This window comes from Daphnia carinata, chromosome 6, assembly GCF_022539665.2.
Source record: "Daphnia carinata strain CSIRO-1 chromosome 6, CSIRO_AGI_Dcar_HiC_V3, whole genome shotgun sequence".
Classification (NCBI taxonomy): domain Eukaryota; kingdom Metazoa; phylum Arthropoda; class Branchiopoda; order Diplostraca; family Daphniidae; genus Daphnia; species Daphnia carinata.
In genome coordinates this window covers 112-23,258 of record NC_081336.1, presented here as the reverse complement: position 1 = coordinate 23,258, position 23,147 = coordinate 112, and the positions used below count along the sequence as shown (strand labels likewise).

The window sequence follows — 23,147 nt, the reverse complement described above, 5'->3', positions numbered from 1 at the left end:
CACCAAAAAACGACCGTCATTGGCTGATAACATGTAGGAATGCAGTATAAAAATGCTGTTTTAACCTGTATTTATGGTTGTAAAGACATAGCGGTGGAGTGATACGCCAAATGCCACCAGACACATTTGGTGGAGTACGAAAAATGGAACTTCGTACTATTGGTAACGCTTATGAGAGGCAGGTATCTTGGTGTAGAAGACTCAAGGCACAAGGAAAATCAGCGCTATTCTTCTTTTTTATTATAAAGTTTTTATTTATTTATTTTCTTTTTGCAGTGATGTAGTGTTTGTTTGCTGTACGTAAAATATCAGAAATACTAATAGTTTGCGGCTAGTTTTGCGAATACCAACATTGATGGCAGAAGCAGCGTTATTGGATCGGATATTTATTTCTCTGTTCACGTGGACCAAGTCACGCAATACATTTAGCGACCCAACCTTGCTGGGGTTTTACTTGGCGATGTCAGAAGAATGACGAGAAAGTCCGGAAACGGAGGCCCTTGAATGATTCGTCTACTTAGATACAAACCTACGGTTATTTACGCAGCGTGTTCGGTAAACAGATATATAGGAAAACAGTTAACTGCTGTGGCTAAAAATCAGGGTGCAAGAGTTTGCTGTTGTACTATGCAATCTCGTAACCTGCAGGTTGCCTCCATAGTTGAAGGTGCTTAAAATTTGCTGAATACCACGGATTGTATTTGGAACCAAACTGGACCATGCCCATTGATTCAAGAGACCTGTTGAGTCTTATTAGCTTGCGGAAGTCTTCAACCGGATAATCTGGAAGATGGATTTCGAGAGCTAGTTGTCGAATCCTCGACAGCTTGCCAGTTTGAATAATGCCAGAACTCAAGAGTGAGATCAGAACTCAGGAAATAGGGCAATGGCAACAACTTAAGCAATGCAAACAGGTATAAGAATGGTTTAAAACTCAATCACATCATGATTTTATTCTGTTTTGTCTTTTAGATTAATGCCACTATCCTGTAGATACTCAACAGTACATCAGTGTTGAATGTAGAAATTTAGAAATAGTACTTCTACTTAAAAATTTCGAGGTTTATGTCTTTCGTTTGATATTCGGGCGCAATTTAGAGATGCACGCTGAGGAACTATCACGATTGGCAGATGCGAAGCTGTTGGCAACCACAAAGGAGTGACAGCTTAAACTCTTGGGCGCTTCCTTCAAGCAACGGCTTGACCGACGCAGTGAAAGTAAGAGACAAGGACGTTCAAACCCATACTTTGTGACCTATCACTTCCGGCTGCCCCCAAAATTATTTTATATGTTTACAGCGGAAATTTGACATTGCTAGTTGAATATTTTAGAATTTTCAGGCAAACACGTATTTTTTAAAGTGGTGTATTCTCTTTATCCACATGGTATGTGCAGCCTGCGTTTTACTGTTTTGGGTGGGGATAAAAGTTTCCTATTGCTTTGTAACAGACTAGTATGGGCTTCGCTAGCATGCAAAAAGTACCAGAAAACAAATAGTGTTGCTAACTATTGGGATTTGAATGGTGCTAGATGTCATGCCTAACGTCTAGCTCTCCAAAACGTTTGACAAGCTCACAATCGAAGACGACGAATGACAGAGGAGAAACGCACAACGCAGCGTGTTTATTCAAGCTGTTCCTCTGGAATGTGACAAGGCTTCATTTTTAACAATTAGACTGAAGTGTCAGCAGCCTTTTCCGATGCTCCGTTCCCTCTCTCTTTTCATTTTTCTTTTTTTTTTTTGAGTCCAGTCCTGCGGTCCTCGGGTTCACCAAGCACTTATGAAATTGGCTGATCATCGTTGTTCTTAACTTCGATCGTGATCTGTGTCTAGGAAACTTCAAGATTTTTGTTTATACAACACAATATCATGGTAATTTTGCGGATCTAGATTGTGAATGCACAATATTCATCAAGGATCATGACAGCAGCAGATAACTACGTCGATTACATGGAGGATGTTGGGCCGATCACGCAGTCGGTTGAATTGGAAACATTCAAAACGGCACTGTTTTCTTTTATGAAAGGTTGCTTCTAGAAGACACTGAGACCGAATTCAGACGTTTATTGAACGTCATTCATTTCAGCGATCCTCATCATCCTGTCGATCCGAAGAGGATGCGTTGCACACTTCTTTTACAATTAGCGACACCTAGACTCTTGGTATATAATACCGCCTTTGTTTCATTTGTTGTAATCGAATTGTTTTAACTGAATGTCTTATAAAGTACATTTAATACCACACGCAAATCCAAGCCTTTGATTTTCGACACTACATTGACCCTTGTATACGGTAGATTGGATTCCCCAAAAGAAGAAAATTTACTTTCACCGACCCGACACGTTGCAACTTGTCTGATCATGCAATCGGAAAAGGCAATCGAAAATAATGTTTTTTAGTCTCTGTTCATATCAGTATCTGTCTGTCGAATAATTTTGAAGCCAACGGTTTTGGTTACGAAAGCATCTATTGCGCAATAACTGTTTTTCAGCCAACGCAATAACTCTTCTGCCTTTTATGACAGTGGCATGAGTCTGAGTCATCTTTCACAGAAAAGGAGAGAAGCCCTTGGTTTGTTGGCAATCAGTTATCCGGTTGAATTCAAGGACAACCAAACCTTTATCGTGGGGTTGTCGAATGCCACTTCAGTTGCTTATTTTCGTATTATTTGCTGTAGCCTGGATTTTTCTTGTGGTGGGGCCACTTTACTATATTCACGACTAGTGGTCAAGGGCCATCATTATTCTCGGCAATTCAGATGGCGGCTGCTGTTCTATTACGTAGTACAGTAACGTTTGTGAACATTAAACAGGTGACAAAACATAACTTGCTTTTCCTGGTTTAGTGCTGTTGACTCAAGCGAAGAATCAAGATGAGCTTGCAGAACTTACGATGAAACAATCATGTTTCAAAATATGACTGCAGGTGGCAAAAAGCCATAAAGATAGCTGTCGACATCCACTCGACAAGTATATACAAATACCCCTGACTTGCAGAACGGAAAATACCCACCTTTTATTTTTTTAAAGCAGCAGAACACAGAAGTGATGTGTAAACAGAAAGTAAATATGAAATTTGGTGAGGAACCAATAGGATTCTCATTTTACCGGCCACGACTGTGAACGCTAAGGCCTACACTCTTGCTGGCTCTAAAGCTGTCGCACCGTGTATATAAGTATCAGTCGTCTAGGTCCTTTACCGGTGACTATTTTAAGTTTTTTCTATGTCGCTCCCTTGTAATGTTGTGCGCACAATATGCTACCAATTGTGTATTGGGCGCACAACAATACATGAGCATACATTGAACGTATACCGTAGACATAACAGTAGTCAGCACAACATCTAGCCATGTACGAATTCATTAAATGCTACACCATGAAATGGATGTAGCCCTGTCTTTAAACGGAGTGTACAGGGCAATTATTCGAAACATTCCCTCCCCGGCCGTAGGAATATTTATCGTTGTTACCATTTCAAAAACAAGATACTATGCAGGTAATACAGGACGTCTCAGTGAAGGGCTTGAAAGGGAAGAAAACATTTCTGTAGAGACCCTAGCTACGGATCAGGAACTCGACAAGGCATTGACAACCAGCAAACGCAATCATTTAAAATCTATTTTGATAGGGAACAGTCCAGAACGAATCGAAACAGCCGTTTTCCGTTCAGGTCACGAGCCGTTTGTTCGACATGGATGCGACGTTTCCCAATATGGCATATTCCACAACGAATCAGCTTTGCCACTAAAAGATTACGACGCCATCATCATGAACATGCACGTCATCTGGTTAACTGAATTACCTTACTTTAAAAGACGACCACACCAACGTTTCATCTTTATGAAGCAAGAGTCGCCAGCCTCGATGTTTTTACTCAACGTCAGTCCTATTTACTCAAATACTATTTCTACTCAAATACAAATTTTATTTGTCTTTTGAAAATTCGATGTGCGACGATTATGTCACGGAAAAGTTTTTTGAGATTATGAAACGTAACATTGTACCGATCGTATACGGTGGAGCCAATTATACTCAGATCGCTCCTCCGCATTCGTTCATCGATGCCTTAAAATGCACGCCGGAGACGTTGGCAGTGATGATTGATATCGGAATGCTTCAAGTACGTCATAGTCCAACTGAAGTAGTTGTTAAAAGAGGCCATGTTGTCAATAGATCTCAAGGTGAATGGGGATTCCTGAGTGAAAAAAATCAACCGCTGGTTTGGATTGCCTTGGATCCCGCCGCCCTGCCTTAAAAGACATAAGAAGTAATGAGGAAGCAGAACTTAAAGCGAAATAAATGAGCTCTACTTTGCCCATATTAGCCACTCATAGTTGGAATCACATGGTTTGCTGGCAATTAGAAAAAGTGATGCTAAGCCCCATTTTAGCTTAGAAAATGAATCAATTTTATAGTTGGCACCAGACGTTAGGGAATACCAATATTTGTCATGATATACTGTATGTGTGCTCTTCTGACAGGATTTCCGCTCAGAATGATCAGAATAATGTCACCAAGCTCACAGGCTTTTACAGGTAACGTTTATAGATGAATCGTTACAAAAAGGTAAACCGGGGAGGGCGTCCGATACCCGATGCCCATGTTTAAAATGATTATTAGCAATTCATTCACCACTTTTTACTTATAGCTTATGCGTCGTGATCGAAACAAAAATGAAAAATAGTAATGTATACAGTTATGGTTTACACAGGTGCTAAAATGGCACGTGAAAGAATGTCGATATTCTCAGCTCGGGGGGTTTTCTCGGGATTTTCCTAACCGTCTACTTTGCAATAAAGAAGCAAACTCAGTAGCTAGAGGTAATAAACATATGTCTGATTGCTGCAATGTGCTGGCAGAACTGGGAATCTGCTGGCTCCTTAGGTATTACGTGGCCGTCCGAATCCCTTGATACAAATGTGTCCACCATATCCTCAACTAAGGCCAATTTCAAAAAAGAAAATTAAAAATAAAAAGTTGTATGGCTATTTTTGTTTTCCTGTTGCAATTGACGTAAGTCTGTCGTATTTAGCTCGAGTGCGTATTACGTTTTTTAAGGCGACTAATGTGTGCTCTATCCGCCTCGCGAGCTATGGTGTAATTGTTCGAACCTCTCGACGTTAACATATCAACCGGATAATGAATTCTGGAGTTGTATCAGGACAATTGCAATGCTATATAGAATTCTCTGTTTCCGCGGGCTGAGGCTTTTACATTTTATCGCAAAATGTCGATAGCCTTGCGATACTTTAGCGTACGCTTTTGGCTTTGGTGTACATTCGCTAGACCCATTTTCCCCACATTTAATTTCGTTCTCACGTTCTCCCGTAAAAAAAATAAATTCTGTTTAATAATTAGGCTATCGCCGATTTCACGTATACTATTTACTGTGATGTTCAGTTTATGAGAGGAAATGATTTCCAGGATTTTGAGTTCATGACCCTCGACGTCAATACTGAAGAAAACCAATTGCAGTTCGTCCAATAGAACAGAATGAATTGTCACATTGAAGAATGAGAAGATTATCACTAAATCGATATCACCTTGGAAATACCCATCAGACGAAATGTTTTTCATGAGTGGGAAAAAGTTCCAGGGTTAGACAAATGAGAAGTGTCCGTGATTTGCGATAGCATGCATAGCATAGTTCCCTTCAGTTGAATTTTCTCTCTAAATTCATGGTACTCGACATTGCATAAGAGGATTAAGTGGTCAAGAAGCAGGGCGCATACTTAATTGCCCTGACATAAAGTCAATTTCAAAGAAAATAAAATACGATTGATAATCTGCTAAGCTCACAAAAATGGATGTCAGGCGAATCACGAAACAAACGTAATTACTGAATCTTTTTACACGCTTAAAAACAAATTTTCTTAATTATGGAAGCAATTTTCTTACGTCTTCTGAGAAAGAAATCATACCGGCACTATTGCGAGGAGTAGCGCTAAATTCTAGCGCTAACTTTTTTTTTCTTTTCTTAGGGATGGGCACGATTCGCGACAAAAAGAGAAAAATCCAAGTAGTTGATTTACTCACCCCTCCCCATAGTTGCGCCGTGTTTTTTCGTAAGCGTCAAAATTTAAATAATGGAAGTTGCTATGGTTACATTTTTCTATTCCTACCCCATCGCAAAAAAGGCGAGTTCGGACAAGTTTTTCACTACTGAAATCTCGCCGGAGATGCAGGTTTCATTTGCATTTTGTTTCCCCTCGAAAATTTAGATTTTGTAGGGGAAGGGTACGAATTACGACAAAAGGAGAAACCTTTTCAAAAGTTATTGATCGTCTTACCCATCCCCACAGTTGGGTATTTGTTCTTTTTCTTTTTGGAATGGGCGTTGAAATTTAAATAATTACAGCGGTTATAATTCACTAATTTTCCTATTCCCATCCCTCCGGGAAAAAAAGAAAAGGACGACTTGTTTTTAGAACCCAGACAAGATCACTACTGAAATCTCGCCAGGGACATTAACCTCATTTGCATTCGCAGATAGAAATTCAAAGCGCCTTGGCACAACAATAGTTCCGTTACAAATCGCCGTTTAAAACAAATAAATTTTTTTTTTTACAAGTTTAGCGTGAGTTAAGCACGTACATTACCATCTTTGCTCGCTATCGCATAAACAAAGTGCGAATGAAAATAAAAAGGGTGACATTCAAGCCGGCATCGCTCTGCCATCGAAAGAAAATACCATACCAAATACCATCAGGTGGCAACGGTGAAATGGCAGTAGGCGGATTTTAACCCAGGTAGACACAGTTGTGAAAGGATCACCAGACACAGTGCATTGTGTTTACTTCACTGTCTGGAGGAAAAAACGAAAACCAAGTACTTTCCAGTTTCATTTTTCGCGTCAGGTATGTCTAATGGCTATCCCAACTAAACACCTTTACGTAAAATAAAACAGAGTTTGCTATTATGGAGAGACGCATGAAATGATATTGAAATGTCCTTGAATACTATTCATTTGAATAGGCTATAGCTTTTTTAATACTGAAATTGTTCTTTTATTCTTATTTAAGGATCTTTTTTTAAGTCAGTCGAGCAGCACAGTTTTTTCTACTTGGGCAACTTAAGCTCCTTTGGTTTATGCATAAATGCGCGTTCATTGTAACTTTTAGTACTTTTCTAATGAAAAGCTTCACAGCCCTTTGGTGTCGTGCTTCGTTGCTTCGCGCTTTACGCATCAGCTCCGTTTCCTTTCAAAGCGCACAGGTCCATCACTTGCTCTCCATTCATTTTTGTTGTTGTTTAATTTCAGATCGGATAACAGTCAAATTTACGCATTAATCAAATCTTTAATGAAAATAACATCTCGTGTCCATTGGAAATCAAATGCACCGATGCTGATGTATCCATTGACTTCCATAAAACGGGACAGGACTTCCTCTCCTTCCGGTATGTTGTTCCACTCCACTGTCAGCGTCTTTCATCGTGAAACAAAAGTGAAATTAACAGGTATTTAATTGTTTCTTAAGAAATGATTGAAATATACTTTGATGTTGACTTTATGCCAGGGAATGGTCTCAAGAATTTTGAGTTCGTGACCTTCGACGTCGAGACTGAAAAAATCGATTGCTGTTCGTCCAACTGCTAGTAGAACAGAGTACAACGGGAAACATTGAATAGTCAGTGAATCAGGATCGATGCCAGGTATTCCAGGTTTTTGTAACGTTTTAGCCGCTCCTTCGATGTGGCTGTGGCCAGGATCGACACTTTTAGGTTGGAAAATCACCTGGAATAATAAGAAACATCGTGATTGGTACACCCACATGGAAATACATCTAGAACAAAATGCGTCATACTTGAGTAGGAAAAGGTTCCAGGCTAAGGCAGATGGGAAGTGTCCACGACTTGCGGTTACGAGACAATAGCTTTTTAAAAGCTTCAGGATTAGCTTCGATTAGAATTCCACCCCAATTGAATTTCCTCTCTAAATCGATGGTGTTGGACATCGCATCGCCAGTTAGAGCTCCGCATTCCACAAAAAATCCATTCGTCTATCATCACCAATCCAAACAGTAGTTTAAAATACGCTAAAAAAAATGTGTTCTAATTTCAAACCTGATTTTTCAAGAGCCTGAATATGACACCTGTCTGTCCTGGAGATCGATCTTTATCATCGTTAGAATCGAGTTGCAGAGGAACTTCTGGTGGCGATGGTTTATTCAAATAATGGCGTTTAATAGTCTCGATGACGCACGGATGATCTTGCGGCAGTTTATTGCCGTTCATGTAATCTGCTCACGATCCATCAAAAAAAAAACAACGTTGAAAAGAAACACCGTTCCACAATATGATTTGTTACCTAACGTGCACTCCTTGTTGCTGAATAGCCGTTCGAAGAATCCAGAAGTTTCATCCATCAAGTTGAATTTACGATTGCTGTCGATGACACCGGCCGTTATGTCATCACGCTTAGCTGAAATCAACGGTTGATTATCATTGACGTTTGTTCTTTGATAAATCAGTAAAAGACTAATTGACAGCACGATGAAACAGGCACTCAATAACTGCAGTTTGCAACGGAACAGAGAAATGTAACAACCCGGTCTCATGGTATTCACTCGTCGTTTCGCAATCAACACGATCTGGCCTAGCACTTTATCCTGAATCGAGGTAGGCATCAAGAAAAGGCGGGGCTGCTCGGTGATGGCGGAACAAAGTCCGTTCCAGTTGAGCGTCCATCCATCTATTTTATAAGCTCAAGTCACCATCTTATTGGCTCTCAGTTAGAAACAAATTGCAGGTAGTGTAATATGTCACACGATGAAACAAGTATAGCTCAAACCATTCCAGGTATCACCCGTGAAATGTTGGTGGAACAAACCCACTCCAGCAGGAAATTAGAAGATTCAGTTCAGATTTAACTCGTCCAACGACATGAGTACTGCCATACAGTTTCGTAAAGGGTTCATTCTATTTTGTTGCATCGTCGTCAGTTACATCACCATAGCCGTTTACAAAAGGGACGTCGCTCAAGGATTTTGTGACATCCTTGTCCGCAGTAATAGCCACGCCCAGTCGATAGACCATTTCAAAGAAGCTTTAGCGAAGAGCCAACAGAAATGGACGTCCAACGAGAACACTGTGATCGTCGGTCGTGAATTCTTCCAATACCTGGCCAGCCAATTGCGTGAAACTGCTTATCCCGGAGTAGACAACTACACGCAGTACGTCGTGACTCGATTGCAGTTGAAACCGTTACGTGACGTTGAACCAATACGACCTGATTTCGGGCCTGTATTTAACGATGTCAGATCATTTAATTATCCCATCGAAATTCGGCCTTGTCGAACGGACAATGTTCACGGTCTTCGCAGGCTTTTTGTGGCCGTGATTTCCGCACCGAATTATTTCGAAAAACGGGACATTATCCGACAGACTTGGCTACGTCAATTGCAAATTGATTCAGGCTTATCAGTGAATCTTGCTGGCTTTGGTTTCGTCATTGGGCGGACAGATGACCGGGACACGCAACACAAGATCGAGTCGGAGAGCTCAACGTACGGTGACATCCTTCAAATGGACATGGTCGATGTCTACTACAATCAAACGTTGAAAGTAGTGGGTCTTTTGAATTGGATCAACCATCACTGTTCCAAAATTGATTTCTTTCTGAAAGTGGACGATGACGTTTATATCAACACAAGAAATTTAGCAACTGTCATGAAAAATCTCGATCCAGCTGAGCCAAGTGTTTATGGAACGGCGTCGGACAGCATAGTGCGAAGAGGTAAGACGCCGCCAGTCTCTATTATACCATTTGTTTCAAAATGTTTTGTTTTTCTATAGACGGGAAGTTTGAAATCAGCCTGGAAGTTTGGCCGTGGTCGAAGTATCCCATCTATTCAATGGGAGCTGCTATTTTGATGGCAGGCAGTGCGATGGAGCCTTTATTGGCAGCTTGTCAAACGACGCCCTATTTCCTGTTTGACGATGCGTATCTCATCGGGCTATGCACGAGCAAAGCCGGGATTGCAGTCCGTGTCTCAGACAGGTACAATATACATGTTTAAGAAGATATTTCATTTCTGTCTAGTAACATCTTTTGTCCATTTTTGTTTGCGGCACCATTCACATGAAGATTTTTAGCCGGATATGCCGATCAACTTCCAGAGCCTTGTTACGTTCACGACTCCATTACTTGGCTAACGGATTCGGTTGAGCATTCAAACAAGTCACATTGGGCATGCGCAGAGTTTTATAAGAACGTAACGCCATGCGTTATCGAGGGCCTTGATGGTGCCAATCAAACTGCCGATCCGACGAAAGAGATAGAATTTTACTTTGCCCGGTCACAACCTTAGATCCCAGGCCGGCAAGGAATGCCCTGCAACAACCGCGCATTAGCAATACAGATCGATTATAGTGGCACACGTCTTTGGATTGTAATCGTCATCATTTTAGCGCTATGCTTCCTTTCTTCATTTCCACATTTCGTTGTAGATGAAACTCAAAATCGTTTACTCTTGCACAAGCTATCGAATTCCTAGTTCATTTATTACAAACTGTCAACGCTTCCTAATCGAATGGGGTTCTGTTTTCCGCCTAGACTTGCATCCCCTATGCTTCGTATACCGAAAATGAGTGCGAAGGTGTTTGAATTGCTCCGCCCCTATCCCCCCCTTCCGTCCATATTAAACAGTTACAGAGCGGAACTGGCAGCCAAAATTGTGATTGAAAATTGTCAGTTGACGTTTAAGTGGGAGCACGAGTAGAGGTTAATATTTTCTGCATCTAAGTTTATACCTGAGAGTAAAACCATGAGATGCTCGGAATGGCTCCTCAATCGCCGTATTACCCAACGTTCCGTTTTCTTGGCCATTCTGGGGCTGGCCGTGATAGTTCTGTGTATGCACGTACTACCTCCGGTTGATTTGCATGATCAATTTCGAAGAGGCAACCCTTTTCGTGATGGCTATACGGGGCCATTCCAATCAGTTTGCGGTCACCATGCTGATCGGAGAGGTCCGCATCAAAAAGTCATTGGCTATTCACTTTATGGCAACTTATCAGCGCCAGTTTTTGCCAGCAAATATTTAAAATACTTTAACGAGACACTCTATAGCGTCCCTACGGCCTATCCAGGTAAGGAAAATTCAAATAAAAAAAGGATTAATCATGTGCGAACAAAGATCGGCTAATAAAAAAAATATGAACAAAAATGAATGAATAAAGGCTGGGTGGTGAGGATTTATCACAATCTAACGAAGGACGATGCTGAAGGATGGAAAGTACTTGAGAACACCATAGATTTCGCAGACCACATCGATTTATGCAATGCAACTGAGGTGATCAAGAAACTCAATTTGGCTGATTTGTTTGCCATGACGTGGCGCTGGGTAAGTCATTTAGTTAAACAAAAAATGATACCGGATAGGCCGGCTTAAAAACTCTGGATTTAAAAAAAATCAGATGGGTTCTTCAATAATATAACATTTTCAATTAGCTGCCATTACTGGATGAGATGGTGGACATGTTAATGTCCCGTGACTCGGACACTGCGATAATAACTCGTGAACAGGACGCCGTTCGTGAATGGCTGGCAAGCGACCGAGATTTTCACATCATGCGAGACCATCCTCGGCACTGTGCACCCTTCCTTGAGGTGAATTGCGTTTCGATTCAAGGCTGTTTTACAAAGGGAAATCACAAAGACGCTCTATTTCGAACAATTGCAGGTATCTGGGGAGTGAAAATGATCCGAAATCGTTCGATAATTGTCAACGCAGCGCAGAAAATGTTCCATGAAAATCATCGGCACGAACGTGACTATGACCAAAAATTACTGAAAAGACTCTTTTGGCCCATAGCACCAACTAGCCTGGTAAACCTGTTTAGAGAATTTCAGCTCTGAGACAAATGTAATTGATAAACTTGATGCGCTTAACATGCAGATGGCTCACGATAGCTATTGCTGTGTAAAAATCCCGCATAGTAAGCCGTATCCGACGCAGAGGAAAGATGGCCTCTTTGTCGGCAGGCCAACTTATACAAAAGGAATACTGAAAATTCCATGTCCACGAAAATGTTGCCCAGCAAATACCACGACTGAGTGGACCTATTGCTAAAAGGACCCATCAACTATGTGATGGACGTCTGCTGCGTCTTTCTCTTACTAGTCCGAATTACTTTTGAAATTTCCTGTTTCAATTTTCACCGATCACCCTACCAAACAATGCGTTGGCCTTTTGAGTTTGTATTCAATGACAATTGTCTACCAAAATGAGCCCAATACAAATTTCGGACACAGGGCATTCACGCTCATAATTATACTCACCTCACAGGCACGTCCCACAGTTTTGCACGTAGGGAAATTACTTCCCAAAGACGTTGTCCCCTTGACGCTGCCGATCGAACTGTTGATTCACGGAAGGTCATCCAGTTTTGTGTTGCTCAGCAACAAACTTGAGACGTAAAATTGGAAAGTATTCAGTTAGTTACGCCCCTCATAATGAAAACTGTCACAGTGCTGGAGACTCGCAGCAAAAACATGCCAACGTCAGTTGACGAGCAAGTGGCTCAACCGAGTAGTACCTCACATTTTATACAGCTCAGTGTTGTGGAAAACAGGAGTTAACTCATGAGATGCTTGGGTCACATTGAGCACACTTTTTCAAGTTCATTTTTCACACTCACTCTGAAATTATGCGAGAACCTATAACGAACCAATTGTTGCAACTCAGACACCAGCTTCTCTATTCAGGTCAAATACGTTACAGATGTCGTTCACTAAAAGCTGCGTGGCTTGGGAGAGAGCCACGTCACCCGTGTGCAAAAAATCATTGCAATTGTACTGGACGGAGGGACATCTTCTCAGCGGCGATGATTGCTCGTCTCGTTCCAGAACAGCGCAAGCGCGGACGTACTCTTCGGCAAATAAATTGCTCGTATCCCATACGCGAACGTTGCTGTGATTCCTAATAAATAGACGATCAACGCGCATGCGTTAATGAATTTAAATTTCAGATGCATTATGCCGACCAGGTGACTAACTCGAATAAACGCCGAGCAACTTCGTTGTAGCCATGAATTTTCTCTGACGTAATGCCATCGGTTTTAAAGACGCCAATTTCTTTATTGAAATCTACACTTGGGTATTGATTCAGCCAAATGATTTGGCTCTCGTTCGCCAATTGGTCGAGAACCGGAGCCAAATTCAAAAGTTTCTTCCGGTACAGTTGGTAGTCCGCGCCTTCGCTCTGAAGCATGTGCCATACTGCCATACCTTTCACGTTTAGGCATACGTTTTACGAAAAAAAAAAATATAAGAAAGATTATGTAAGCAAAGTCTGGGCATTTTGTACCGAGGAAAATCAAATACGGCCGGTCGGTTTCGTTAGAATTCACCCACCGACGTATCTCCTCCGTGACGTCATCGCTGACGAGCGGTCGCCATTTAAAGGACACTCGGATGTTGAGCAGAACGCTGCTAACCTCAACGTCGTTATGATAGTTTTCGGGGATTATAATGGGGCTCGATGTCTTGTCGTACTGCGGAATCAACTGAAAACGAAATGTAAAAAATAATAAGAGGATCAGTGTTCAAGCGTTTCTTGAACGTGCAACAATAAAACGTTCTGGTCCGTTTGATACTCTGACAAAGTTGAAAAATTGTTGCCGTGTTCGGGAATCACCGATGAACGCAAAATGCAATTCCCTGCTTCGATTTCCGATAACATTCTCTAGGTCGTTGAGCTCGTCTAGACATGCCACCACTTGCTCCGTCTTGTATTGCTGAACTCTGCACGGCGTGGTCTTCGATTTCAAACGATTTCCGGCCGATTCTTTCTCGTAATGTGAACCCTTGTTGACGAGACGGTTTCCTACGCAAAGGGGCCATTCTTCTGTCCTTTACGAATCGAAAAATGCATGGCATTCATCAAATAGAACAAACGTTCCGCAATTATTACCGTGTGGTAATCCCACCGTCTCTGTGCGATTCGTGACGTTCGTTTCTTCTGCGGGATGGCACGCTAAACACGAAGATCGCCAACAACAACAGGCCGAATAGGAAACAGCAACCGATGAAGAGCACCCATGGACGAAATTGATTCCACCGGTCGTCACTCATTGCGCACAAAATTCGGTCCGTTTCTTTCAAGAGCAGATCTTTTTCCAACGATTAGAGCAACGACTTGTTGCGTTGGACGCAAAGAAAGTCGGCCATCGTAATGCCTCTGACAAGCTGCAAACCGAGCCTGCCGTGGAAAAAAACAGCCAATTGTGCCCCGCTGGATATGAAGAACTGTGGCAAAACAAGAGCAATTCCAGCTAAAGCCAAGTCGTCGATCGATGAAAAGACAGTCACGCCTGACATCCGCCATTGAGCCACAATCAAATGCGTAAGCTAAAAATCATTCCCAGTCTTTTATAAAGGGCATGACCGTCATGTAAATGTATTCAACTCTGGCTGTAACACGTCATGGTAAATAGGCAAGCATTGTTCACGAATAAATAAAGGAAAACATTTGCCAAAACGAAAACTTAGAAGAAGTCCACTTCCAGATCGGCAAGTGCGTGAGCGTAGGTCAGCGGACAATGAACGCGGGCGATTTGACTGTACAATTGATCGGATTCAACAAGGATAGGCTCTTTTTCGACAATTTATTGTACGTGTGAACAGCGTAGCTTTCGAAAATCGGGTCGCTGCTGCTCACATTGGTCTCGAAGAAACACTTCCAATCGGCAAACTTGTACGGGTACAAGTATTTCTTAGGCAACACTTTGATCTGCGGGCATAAAAAAAGAGGATACGTCGGTTCCGGTAATTTAGTGTGGCAATATTTCAGCACAACCGACTGTATCATGGCCGGACCCGAATACGCCCATTCTTTCGGATGGTACGATGAGGCCAGGTAAGTCATAATCTTGCGGATGATTGGATGTCCTTTTTGAAAATGAAACGAAGAGCCTGTGAGAACGCCATCGTCTTCTTCAGGAACGAAATTCCAAAAGATGTCGGCATCGAAAGGTTTGAGCGTAACAAAGTCCAAATCCATGTACATTCCTCCGCCTTTGAACGAGCTGAGAATGCGGATGTAATCGGAGAAATGCTCCGTTTTGTAAGGGCTCTTTCGCCACACACCGCGAGAGTACCAACGTTCCAACGGCTATTAACAGGAAGTTGCTTTAATTAAGAGAATTAAAATCAATCTCTATTAAACTGGTACCGTTGCCGCAAAGTAGTCTTTAGCGTTGATGAGAACTACGGCGATGTTTGGGTAAGTGTTCAAGATCAGTTCGAATGGACCGCTCGTTAAATTGACGTGGTCCGTTTGAAAAAAGATCTGGACCGATCGGCCAGGGTTCTCTTTGGCCGTCGATTCCACAGCGCACAATTGGCGCAAATTCAAACGATCACGACCTGTGGTCTCGTGAAAATAGATGCGTTTATCGTCCGATAGGATGGAAGATGCCCAGAATGGGGATGATGTCTTGTTGTTGCGTCCCCATCTGACCATGTCCTCGTATCGGACGATGTTCAGATGTTCCTGGGCAGCCGATAATGTTGCCGGACCAGCAAGGCTGTCCTGTTGATCTTCTTCTTGATTGAGAGCGGCACTTGGCCACGTCACCAAGTAGACACAAATGAAAAGGGTCACCAATAAAATAGCAATCAGCTGTTGGGGTCTCGTTCGTCGAAGATGCATGGCTCTACGATGATCGACGAAAAGTTAATAAAATTAAAGACGAATACTGTTAAGTACCTTGTAGGATTCGTTGTGATTAAAGGACTTTCTTGTGCCAACGTAATGGATGAAAGAGACTTGCGACTGTGCCGGATGTTGTGGCCAGACTCTGGATGTTGTGGAATCTATCGTTCAGCTCGTCTCAATACTGCGGACAATAGTTTATGGAGATTAAAGGCGACTGGAGATCGTTAACCGACGCGCTTGACGGTACTTTAAGCATTCAAAAAAGAAGAGAGTCGAGCAACTGAATTTGAAAAGTTCAACTAAAACTCGGTGACTACATTTTTTTTTTAAAGATGGCTCTTCTCGTTTCATGGCTATGATGGAAACAAAGGGGATCGTTTACGGTCAGCTGATTCGACATCAAAACAATCCGTTATCTCTCAACTTTAGCAACCGTTGCAGCGATCCTAAAGTCCCTCTTTTCTTTAAATGCAAAGTCAGCAAGGCAGAGAACGATTCGAGTGTTATTGTTTCATAAATAAGATAAGTTTTAAGGATTGTCGCAGCACTTACGAGATAGACTTGAGTTTCTCTACCCTGAGCGATTTTGATCTGCAGGTTATGCCAACCTGCTCACAACTCACCTTTCATCTGATAGAACAATCAATCGAAGACCAAAACTGTTCCTTCATAACGTCTTACTACTGCTATCTTTGATTAATAGTTTCATTGAGTAGGTAAAAGCCTCTGAAGACAATCAAACGATTTAAGAGACTGCGACAATGGCAAAAAAAATGGCGTTAGTGAAGTGACGTGAACGCTTGCATAAGAATTTAGATCGAAAAGGGAAAAGAGGAAAAAGAGGATAAAGAGGAAAAGAGTAAAAAAGAAAAAGAGAAAGAAAAGGAAACGATTAAAATAAAACGCCCCCAAAACTACCTGTTTTGCGAACATTGTTCTTGCCCCGCAGTTTCCTACACCTTTCCCCTTCTTCTACCTGAAGGCAGAAGGTAGGGCTACAATCAGAAGAAAAACGCCATTGTTTTTTTTATCGAAGCTTCAGCTCGAGGCTATTGTGACGGCAACATCAGTGTCAACGGCCTAGACTGCGAAAGTAGCATTTACAGGTGTGAGCAGGGACGTTTCGCTTTCTTTCACCTCCGCCGCTAAACAATCGCCACACCTGGCCATACCTGCACAACCAGTTTCATTTGTTTATCATTTTGCAGAGGTTGGTGGTCGTCCTTTCCTGCCTTTCGTTAATAATCAGCAGGTAACATCCGTTTTCCATTCTTCTTTAACAGACGTGATAGGACGTTATTAACGAAGGGTAACCTAGTGAGAGCTAGATGCGACGAAGAGCATTCCTAAACGACTGTTAGTTATTGACAGTCATTGCGTTTCATCGCGATGTGCGATTGAGAATGAATGCGAACGTGATTGGTGCGCTACCAATTTAGCTGCTTGAACCATTTTTTATTGAAACAGGCCGTGTATCCGGCCTTTTTTTCAGAGCAAGGGGAGGTATCTCCCCTGGAGCTGAACACTCATCAAGAACGTTAAAGACGGATGAGCGCATGTGAATCTCGTGCAACTCCTATGCCCGCATTCCTCCTACCACAACCAACAACAAACAATCTGCTGAGTATGGCCTAAAAATTACCCGCGGGGCCAGCGTTAAACTCTGAATTATTTTAATTTTGAAGGACACAGCAATTTGAATCCATCTCTATTTACGTGTCAGACTATTGCCCGCAACTCTTCAACCAAACCAGAGTGACCGGTTCTCTGCTACCGATTTCAACTTATTAACGACTAGTCAAATGCCTTCTGGGTTGGGGTGGAGAGAACGCTCAATTGCATCAACGTGTACGATTCCACAATCTTACAGGGACGAGATCATTTGAAGCCCAGCCGTCGAATCTTAATTTGGTTCATTATAAAACGTTATCACATCAAAAAGACAGGCCCAACCCCCGCCGGGCACAACTCCTTAAGGATGGATTTCGGCGGCTCAAATCTGATGGGCTTGTCGATCTTCAATATCGAAAACTGAATGTACAGCTCACACCACTTTCCACTCACATTCTTGTCGATATCGATGATATAGCAGCCCAGCTCCCTGAATCAAAATAGGGAATGCTAGGTTATAGAGTCACAGAGAGGCCCCTACCACAGCTATACGTGCTCCTGGACTTGAGCAAGAGGGCTTCATCCAAGTAGTCAACGTTGTCTTGTTAAAAGTGTAGTTTGTCATGAGTGCTCGCTACTTCTTTATGGTTTTCCGGGCCAAACTTCGTGTTTGGTTGTGTGTGGTTATTTTAGTGTTCATTATTATTTTACTGACTTGTCTACGAAACGGTGGGTATGGTTATCGAGAGTTCGATCAATCCCAGGCTACTTACGATAGCGAGCGAGTGGCCCAAACGTCATCTCTCGTCCCTGTTCATCAGAGATGGTACAATTTAATAAACGAACCCAATGGATTCGAGAAACCGAAAAAAATTTTCTACAAGCAAGAATGCACATTAGGTTACTTAGTTTTTTAAAGTTTTATACGTTTTTTTTCGGATTTTTCTAATGTTTAATGCGTAATAGATTACATGAATGCAAATAAATTGCCGCAAGATCATCCTTGCGTTATCGAAACTATCCGACGACATTACCTGAACAAACCTTCCCCGCCAGACGTGCCTCTAAAACTTGCTTCGGACGGTAGTGATGACCGATCGCCAGGACAAACCGGAGTCATATTCAGACTCTTGAAAATCAGGTTTAGAACATCCAGTAAACTTTCGCATCCTATCCTACAAAACGTTTACTATTGTTTGTGCGGTTCCAGACGAAAGGATTTTTTTGTGGAATGTGGTGCCCTAGATGGTGAATATCTCTCGAATACTATCGATCTAGAACGTAAATTCAACTGGAGTGGCGTCTTAATCGAAGCCAATCCACTCGTGTTCGAATCGCTCTTGTCACGCAACCGTAAAGCATGGACTTTACCAATCTGCCTCAGCTTAAACCGTATCCTACTCAGGTTAATACAATCAATTTTCTACTGGCAACAAGCATGAATCGTTGAGTAATTTTGATTTGCAAATGTATATACTTATTTGTACATTCAGGTTAGCTTTCAACCAAAACAGAACAGTGGCCTAAGTCACATCGAAGGTGTGGCCAAAACATTGCAGGAACCTGGGGAACCTGGAATCGACCCTAATCTAGTGACAGTCCAATGCTTTCCTTTTTATTCTGTTCTGCTGGCAGTTGGACGTACTAAGGTTGATTTTTTCAGTTTGGATGTCGAAGGCCACGAGCTCGAAATCCTCAAAACTATACCGTGGCACAAAGTTGACATTAAGGTACTTGCACAAGCGTAACAATGGCGGACATGAATAATGTGTATTTATTTGTCCTGCATGTTTGTATGTAAGGCCCTAACAGTGGAATGGGATAATATACCGGATGGTCAGGAAGCTCTGTCCCGTTTCATGGAAGCAAGCGGATTTATTAGAGTTGGCGCATTTGATTTCCGCTTCACACGGGATGTCATCTTCATTAAGGATTTAATCAACACTTAGCTGGACGTGGCGATTAATATCTGTCTAGGAGGAAAATTTCATACATTTTTTGCCGGGTAAAAGCAAAATTAAATTAGTCGTTTATTTGCAAATGTTCTAGCGTCTTTCATTTTGCCCCGTTTTCTTGTTGACAATACACAGGGCCTAATTGTTTTCTTGATTTAGGCAAAAGATAATATGGACAAGTTTTGGTAATAGACTAATGGCATGATCGATTCACAAAAAGGGCAAAATTCAATTTTCAATCTTGCGTTTTCGAATTAATAATCGTATGGTTTTGATTCGCCATCCGTGTCGGGATGTCACCATGTGTTGAACAATTATGTAAATAAATGGTAAACTTGTAGCGAATAAACGAATGAAGAACTCTCAAGTACAGGTGTTAGAGATTCTTTCATTTCCATTAATATTGCTCTGTTAGCGTTATTTAGTTAACAAGCAAGTCCACTACAATGCCATCAGCATCCATTTATACCTGTAGCTCTGATTCACCCTTACGTAAGAATTGAGATTGAAAAGAAAAAGAGGGAAAAGAGTGAAAAAGAAAAAGAGAAAGAAAAAGAAACGATTCAAAACGCCCCCAAAACTACGTGTTTTGCGAGCATTATTCTTTCCGCCGCAGTTTCCTACACCTTTCCCTTTCTTCTATCTGAAGCAGAGGGTAGGGCTACAATCAGAAGAAAAACGCCATTTTTTTTTCGAAGCTTTAGGTCGAGGCTATCGTGACGGGCAACATCGGTGTCAACGGCCTGTACTGTGACAGTAGCATTTACAGGTGTGAGCAGGGATGTTTCGTTTTATTTCACCTCCGCCGCTTAACAATCGCCACACCTGGCCATACCTGTACAAAAAGTTTCTTTTGTTTATAATTTGAAGAGGTTGGTGGTCGTCCTTTCCTGCGTTTCGTTAATAATCAGCAGGTAACATCCGTTTTCCTTCCTTCTTTTACAGACGTGATAGGGCGTTATTCACGAAGGGTAAACTAGTGAGAGCTAGATGCGACGGAGAGCATTTCCAAACGACAGTTAACCATCGACAGTAGTTGCGTTTCATCGTGATGTGCGTCGAGAATGAATGCAAACATGACTAATGCTATATCAGTTTCGCTGATTGATCAATTTTTTATTGAAACAGGCCGTGTATCCGACATTTTTCACATCTAGGGTGGAATCTTCCCTCGAGCTGAACACTCATCAAGAACGTTAAAGATGGATAAGCGCACGTCAATCTCGTGCAACTCCTATGCTCGTAAGCTTCCTTCCAATGACCGGTTCTCGATAGATTTATTATAGAAAGGAAACTCTTTTCAAAATTCAATAATTTCTTTTATTTAGGCAGATCACAGTTCTTGGGGTCGTCCACCCACCACGTCAAGATATCGTCGTACACTTTGGACGGGAGTTGATCATCGTGAGCCAGTTGACACAGATGACACCAGCCGCGTTTCTGATACAGTTCCACGGTGTAGTCACGCCTCCAGTCGAAATAACGGGCGTACAAAGAGTCCGTCTCGTTCAACAGGAGAAGATAGTCGGCCAGTTGTTTGGGCGAAGCGAAATCGTTGACGTCGATAAACGAATGCGGTGGTGCGAATTCCGCGTAATTCACGGCACCTCTGACCACCTGAAAAATAAATTACGTAAACATTTTCATACAATTTTATTTCATTAAAATCAATACAAAATTAACTTACAGGGACGGCGTCATAGAAGAAACCGACCATCAGTTTCTCCGTCACGTAGTCCGTGCAAAGGGCATGTTCGAATCCGATGTAAAATTTGTAATCGTCACGAACCATTTCACGGCCGCGTGTCTGATTTTCGCACGTCAAATTCCCGCAATTGCTGTAAATGTCCACCGGAACGTACTTGACGAGCTCTCTCACGTAATCTTCACGACGGCTGGTCGTGACGCAATTTGAAACAAACCAAGCGGCTAATTTCTTCTTGCCGTTGATGTTGACAGGTGAATAATTGCCGTTTAATGACGTGGTGCTATTGCTCCGTGATTTCGGATAGCCAGAGGATAAGTTGTTCTGGCACTACCATTCCATAGGCGTCTCGATTAACTACGTCCGAATCGAGTTTGGTAGGTCATGGTCAAATTGAAGAATCCGAATCGCGTGCGGTTGTTGAGCAAAGGAATGGGATCCTGTCGTCGATGGCGATTCATTTCGTAGAAGACGAACGTTGGTGAGGGAAACTTGCAGTGGCAGTCGCTTAAATTCACCCGTTGAATGGAGAAAATGACGACGTCAGCACGTTGAACAAATTGCGATCGTCGGTCGTTACGCAACCTTGTTTGTTTGTGGGGCATTTCAGGTTTATAAACGGCTGCTGTCCAACTGAACGTAATCTTTTGAAGTGAAGAAACTGTTCCAGTAGAGTATCATCTTCAGTGGTTTAATGCTTTGATGGTTGGCTGTGATTTGAACGTGATTTCCCAACTGCCACTAGCCGATAATGTATTGGATGAAGGCATGTTATTTGAAATTGGTACCCACTGTTGACGTTTACTTGACGGACTAGGAACACGGCAATGAAGATGCAGCACAAGAGACTGGCTAAAACATTGTTTTTCTTTCCGCCAAAATGCGCGATGGTTCGAGACGGTAAACATCCACCAGCCATTTGAAACGGCTTCGTTGTGAAAAATTGGTAGTTAGAGATAGTGTTTTGGATAGCTATCGAGCTCATCAGACTGCTGGACGTTTAGAAAAGGTATAAAAAAACAATTAGACGCACACATAAGTTCGAGACTTGGGCTGGGACTGACTCCAGCTGCCCTTACAGAAATTGAGTAGCGCAGGAGGAGTTCGTTTTTGATTAGTCGGATTCATTTTTCATGATAGTGTACGCAGATTTCAAATTAGCAAACTATTTAGAATCTGTTTTGGATGTAGAGGAAATAAAGTATAAATTGGCGAGTACACGACCTTGAAATCAATAGGGAAAATGGGAATGAAAGATTTTAATGCAATTTAATCTACGTTACCGATAAACGGTGATAAAGCCAATAGCAACAATCTGAAATCGGCGCATGAAATTCAAGGGCAAATAAGATTTAAGCTACATTCCATATTCGTTCCATCTACCATTTAACTTACCAATCAAACTTAGGATACGATTAAATGACCAGAAAAAAAAACTAGGCAATGTAAACCAGAGTTATCTGAGAATAAAATTCACTTGTTCACGTTCCGACTTGAACACGTTGAACGTTTAAAATCGAATAACATTGTGAGTGAAGTATTTTTTGGGTTTTCCTCGGATACATCCAACCCTTCGGCACAACTATTTTTCAAGTTTTTTTTTTTTAGGGAGGTCCTAAGACAACCACGTTCGTGTTTTCAGTGAGATATTCGGTATGTTCAACTGGCCGATGTCTTTAGAATTCCTGATGCGATTGCTGATTCGCTTAGTTCGTAGTGCCGCCAGGGCTGATTGAATCGCCAGCATCGAACATGAAGCTCCGTTTATTCAAATGATTTTTATGTCATTGGGTTTGGTGGTGACAGGTTCCAGTTATTCTCTTATCGCTTTAATTATATGAAATGTTGATCACCACCAACACTTGCAACTACTCGTCGTCCGTTGCTAATGGCCGGCAAAAATGTGATTTACCCACTGATTACATTACCGATCCCGATCCTGTGAGCTACCCTTGGATTAGTGATCCTACCCGTCAACATTTCTGTCCAGCAAGTACTTATTGCATTTTCTACCTATTGTAAGTTTTAGTTACATTATCGGTGCCATTTTAAGTTTGCAAAGAATAAAACCAGACCTGTAATGGGCTTTAACTTCTTTTCCTGGTAGTGGAGTAACAATTTCAAGATTGATCAAGAATGCCAGTCGTTGACAAAAAATAAAATAAAAATAAGCCGCGGAAGAGTATCGGCAATGAAAAAGCGAACAGCGCAAG

The 23,147-nt window shown here is 41.9% G+C and overlaps 5 protein-coding genes and 2 pseudogenes across 5 annotated transcripts in view; 3 read left to right on the top strand and 4 right to left on the bottom strand.

Moving 5' to 3' along the window:
• Positions 1 to 10,359, top strand: part of LOC130689400 (lactosylceramide 1,3-N-acetyl-beta-D-glucosaminyltransferase-like) — an 83,999-nt gene extending 73,640 nt beyond the window's left edge. The window contains exons 2-4 of the mRNA XM_059495851.1: positions 8,786 to 9,737; positions 9,797 to 10,001; positions 10,089 to 10,359. Of these exons, the coding sequence (XP_059351834.1) occupies positions 8,885 to 9,737; positions 9,797 to 10,001; positions 10,089 to 10,311 (1,281 nt within the window). The 5' untranslated portion in view covers positions 8,786 to 8,884 and the 3' untranslated portion in view covers positions 10,312 to 10,359. The remainder of the gene's footprint in view (positions 1 to 8,785; positions 9,738 to 9,796; positions 10,002 to 10,088) is intronic.
• On the bottom strand, positions 7,227 to 8,601 carry LOC130689407 (uncharacterized). The gene is made up of 5 exons (XM_057512354.2): positions 8,310 to 8,601; positions 8,066 to 8,241; positions 7,807 to 8,001; positions 7,497 to 7,736; positions 7,227 to 7,427 (listed from the first exon to the last, which is right to left on the bottom strand). The coding sequence occupies exons 1-5, from the start codon at positions 8,557 to 8,559 to the stop codon at positions 7,281 to 7,283; spliced, it is 1,008 nt and encodes a 335-aa protein (XP_057368337.1). The 5' UTR covers positions 8,560 to 8,601; the 3' UTR covers positions 7,227 to 7,280.
• Positions 10,360 to 10,767: 408 nt separating the features above from the next.
• Positions 10,768 to 12,075, top strand: LOC130689401 (uncharacterized). Its single transcript, XM_059495569.1, has 5 exons — positions 10,768 to 11,092; positions 11,183 to 11,346; positions 11,454 to 11,595; positions 11,662 to 11,831; positions 11,902 to 12,075. Exons 1-5 carry the CDS (start codon positions 10,768 to 10,770, stop codon positions 12,073 to 12,075), a joined length of 975 nt encoding a protein of 324 aa, XP_059351552.1.
• Positions 12,076 to 12,686: 611 nt separating this feature from the next.
• Positions 12,687 to 14,078, bottom strand: LOC130689402 (N-acetylneuraminate 9-O-acetyltransferase-like). Its single transcript, XM_059495858.1, has 5 exons — positions 13,918 to 14,078; positions 13,601 to 13,856; positions 13,312 to 13,510; positions 13,001 to 13,232; positions 12,687 to 12,924 (listed from the first exon to the last, which is right to left on the bottom strand). The coding sequence occupies exons 1-5, from the start codon at positions 14,076 to 14,078 to the stop codon at positions 12,687 to 12,689; spliced, it is 1,086 nt and encodes a 361-aa protein (XP_059351841.1).
• Positions 14,079 to 14,493: 415 nt separating this feature from the next.
• LOC130689406 (lactosylceramide 4-alpha-galactosyltransferase-like) lies at positions 14,494 to 16,395 on the bottom strand. Its single transcript, XM_059495640.1, has 3 exons — positions 16,287 to 16,395; positions 15,178 to 15,844; positions 14,494 to 15,117 (listed from the first exon to the last, which is right to left on the bottom strand). The coding sequence occupies exons 2-3, from the start codon at positions 15,655 to 15,657 to the stop codon at positions 14,536 to 14,538; spliced, it is 1,062 nt and encodes a 353-aa protein (XP_059351623.1). The 5' UTR covers positions 15,658 to 15,844; positions 16,287 to 16,395; the 3' UTR covers positions 14,494 to 14,535.
• A 1,701-nt stretch (positions 16,396 to 18,096) lies between these two features.
• Positions 18,097 to 19,397, top strand: LOC130689404 (protein Star-like; annotated as a pseudogene).
• A 1,152-nt stretch (positions 19,398 to 20,549) lies between these two features.
• Positions 20,550 to 21,853, bottom strand: LOC130689405 (alpha-(1,3)-fucosyltransferase C-like; annotated as a pseudogene).
• Positions 21,854 to 23,147: the final 1,294 nt, after the last annotated feature.

Excerpts from the sequence above, each read along its gene's own strand:
- LOC130689407 (XM_057512354.2), bottom strand. The coding sequence starts at position 8,559 with ATGAGACCGGGTTGTTACATTTCTCTGTTCCGTTGCAAACTGCAGTTA. Across the intron at positions 8,242-8,309 it reads CAACAAGGAGTGCACGTTAG|ATTACATGAACGGCAATAAA; the intron begins GTAACAAATCAT and ends GATCGTGAGCAG. Across the intron at positions 7,737-7,806 it reads TGGAACCTTTTCCTACTCAA|GTGATTTTCCAACCTAAAAG; the intron begins GTATGACGCATT and ends TTATTATTCCAG.
- LOC130689406 (XM_059495640.1), bottom strand. The coding sequence starts at position 15,657 with ATGCATCTTCGACGAACGAGACCCCAACAGCTGATTGCTATTTTATTG. Across the intron at positions 15,118-15,177 it reads AAGACTACTTTGCGGCAACG|CCGTTGGAACGTTGGTACTC; the intron begins GTACCAGTTTAA and ends TCCTGTTAATAG.
- LOC130689402 (XM_059495858.1), bottom strand. The coding sequence starts at position 14,078 with ATGAGTGACGACCGGTGGAATCAATTTCGTCCATGGGTGCTCTTCATC. Across the intron at positions 13,857-13,917 it reads GACGGTGGGATTACCACACG|GACAGAAGAATGGCCCCTTT; the intron begins GTAATAATTGCG and ends CGATTCGTAAAG. Across the intron at positions 13,511-13,600 it reads AATTTTTCAACTTTGTCAGA|TTGATTCCGCAGTACGACAA; the intron begins GTATCAAACGGA and ends TTTCGTTTTCAG.
- LOC130689401 (XM_059495569.1), top strand. The coding sequence starts at position 10,768 with ATGAGATGCTCGGAATGGCTCCTCAATCGCCGTATTACCCAACGTTCC. Across the intron at positions 11,347-11,453 it reads TTGCCATGACGTGGCGCTGG|CTGCCATTACTGGATGAGAT; the intron begins GTAAGTCATTTA and ends ATTTTCAATTAG. Across the intron at positions 11,596-11,661 it reads GCGAGACCATCCTCGGCACT|ACGCTCTATTTCGAACAATT; the intron begins GTGCACCCTTCC and ends GAAATCACAAAG.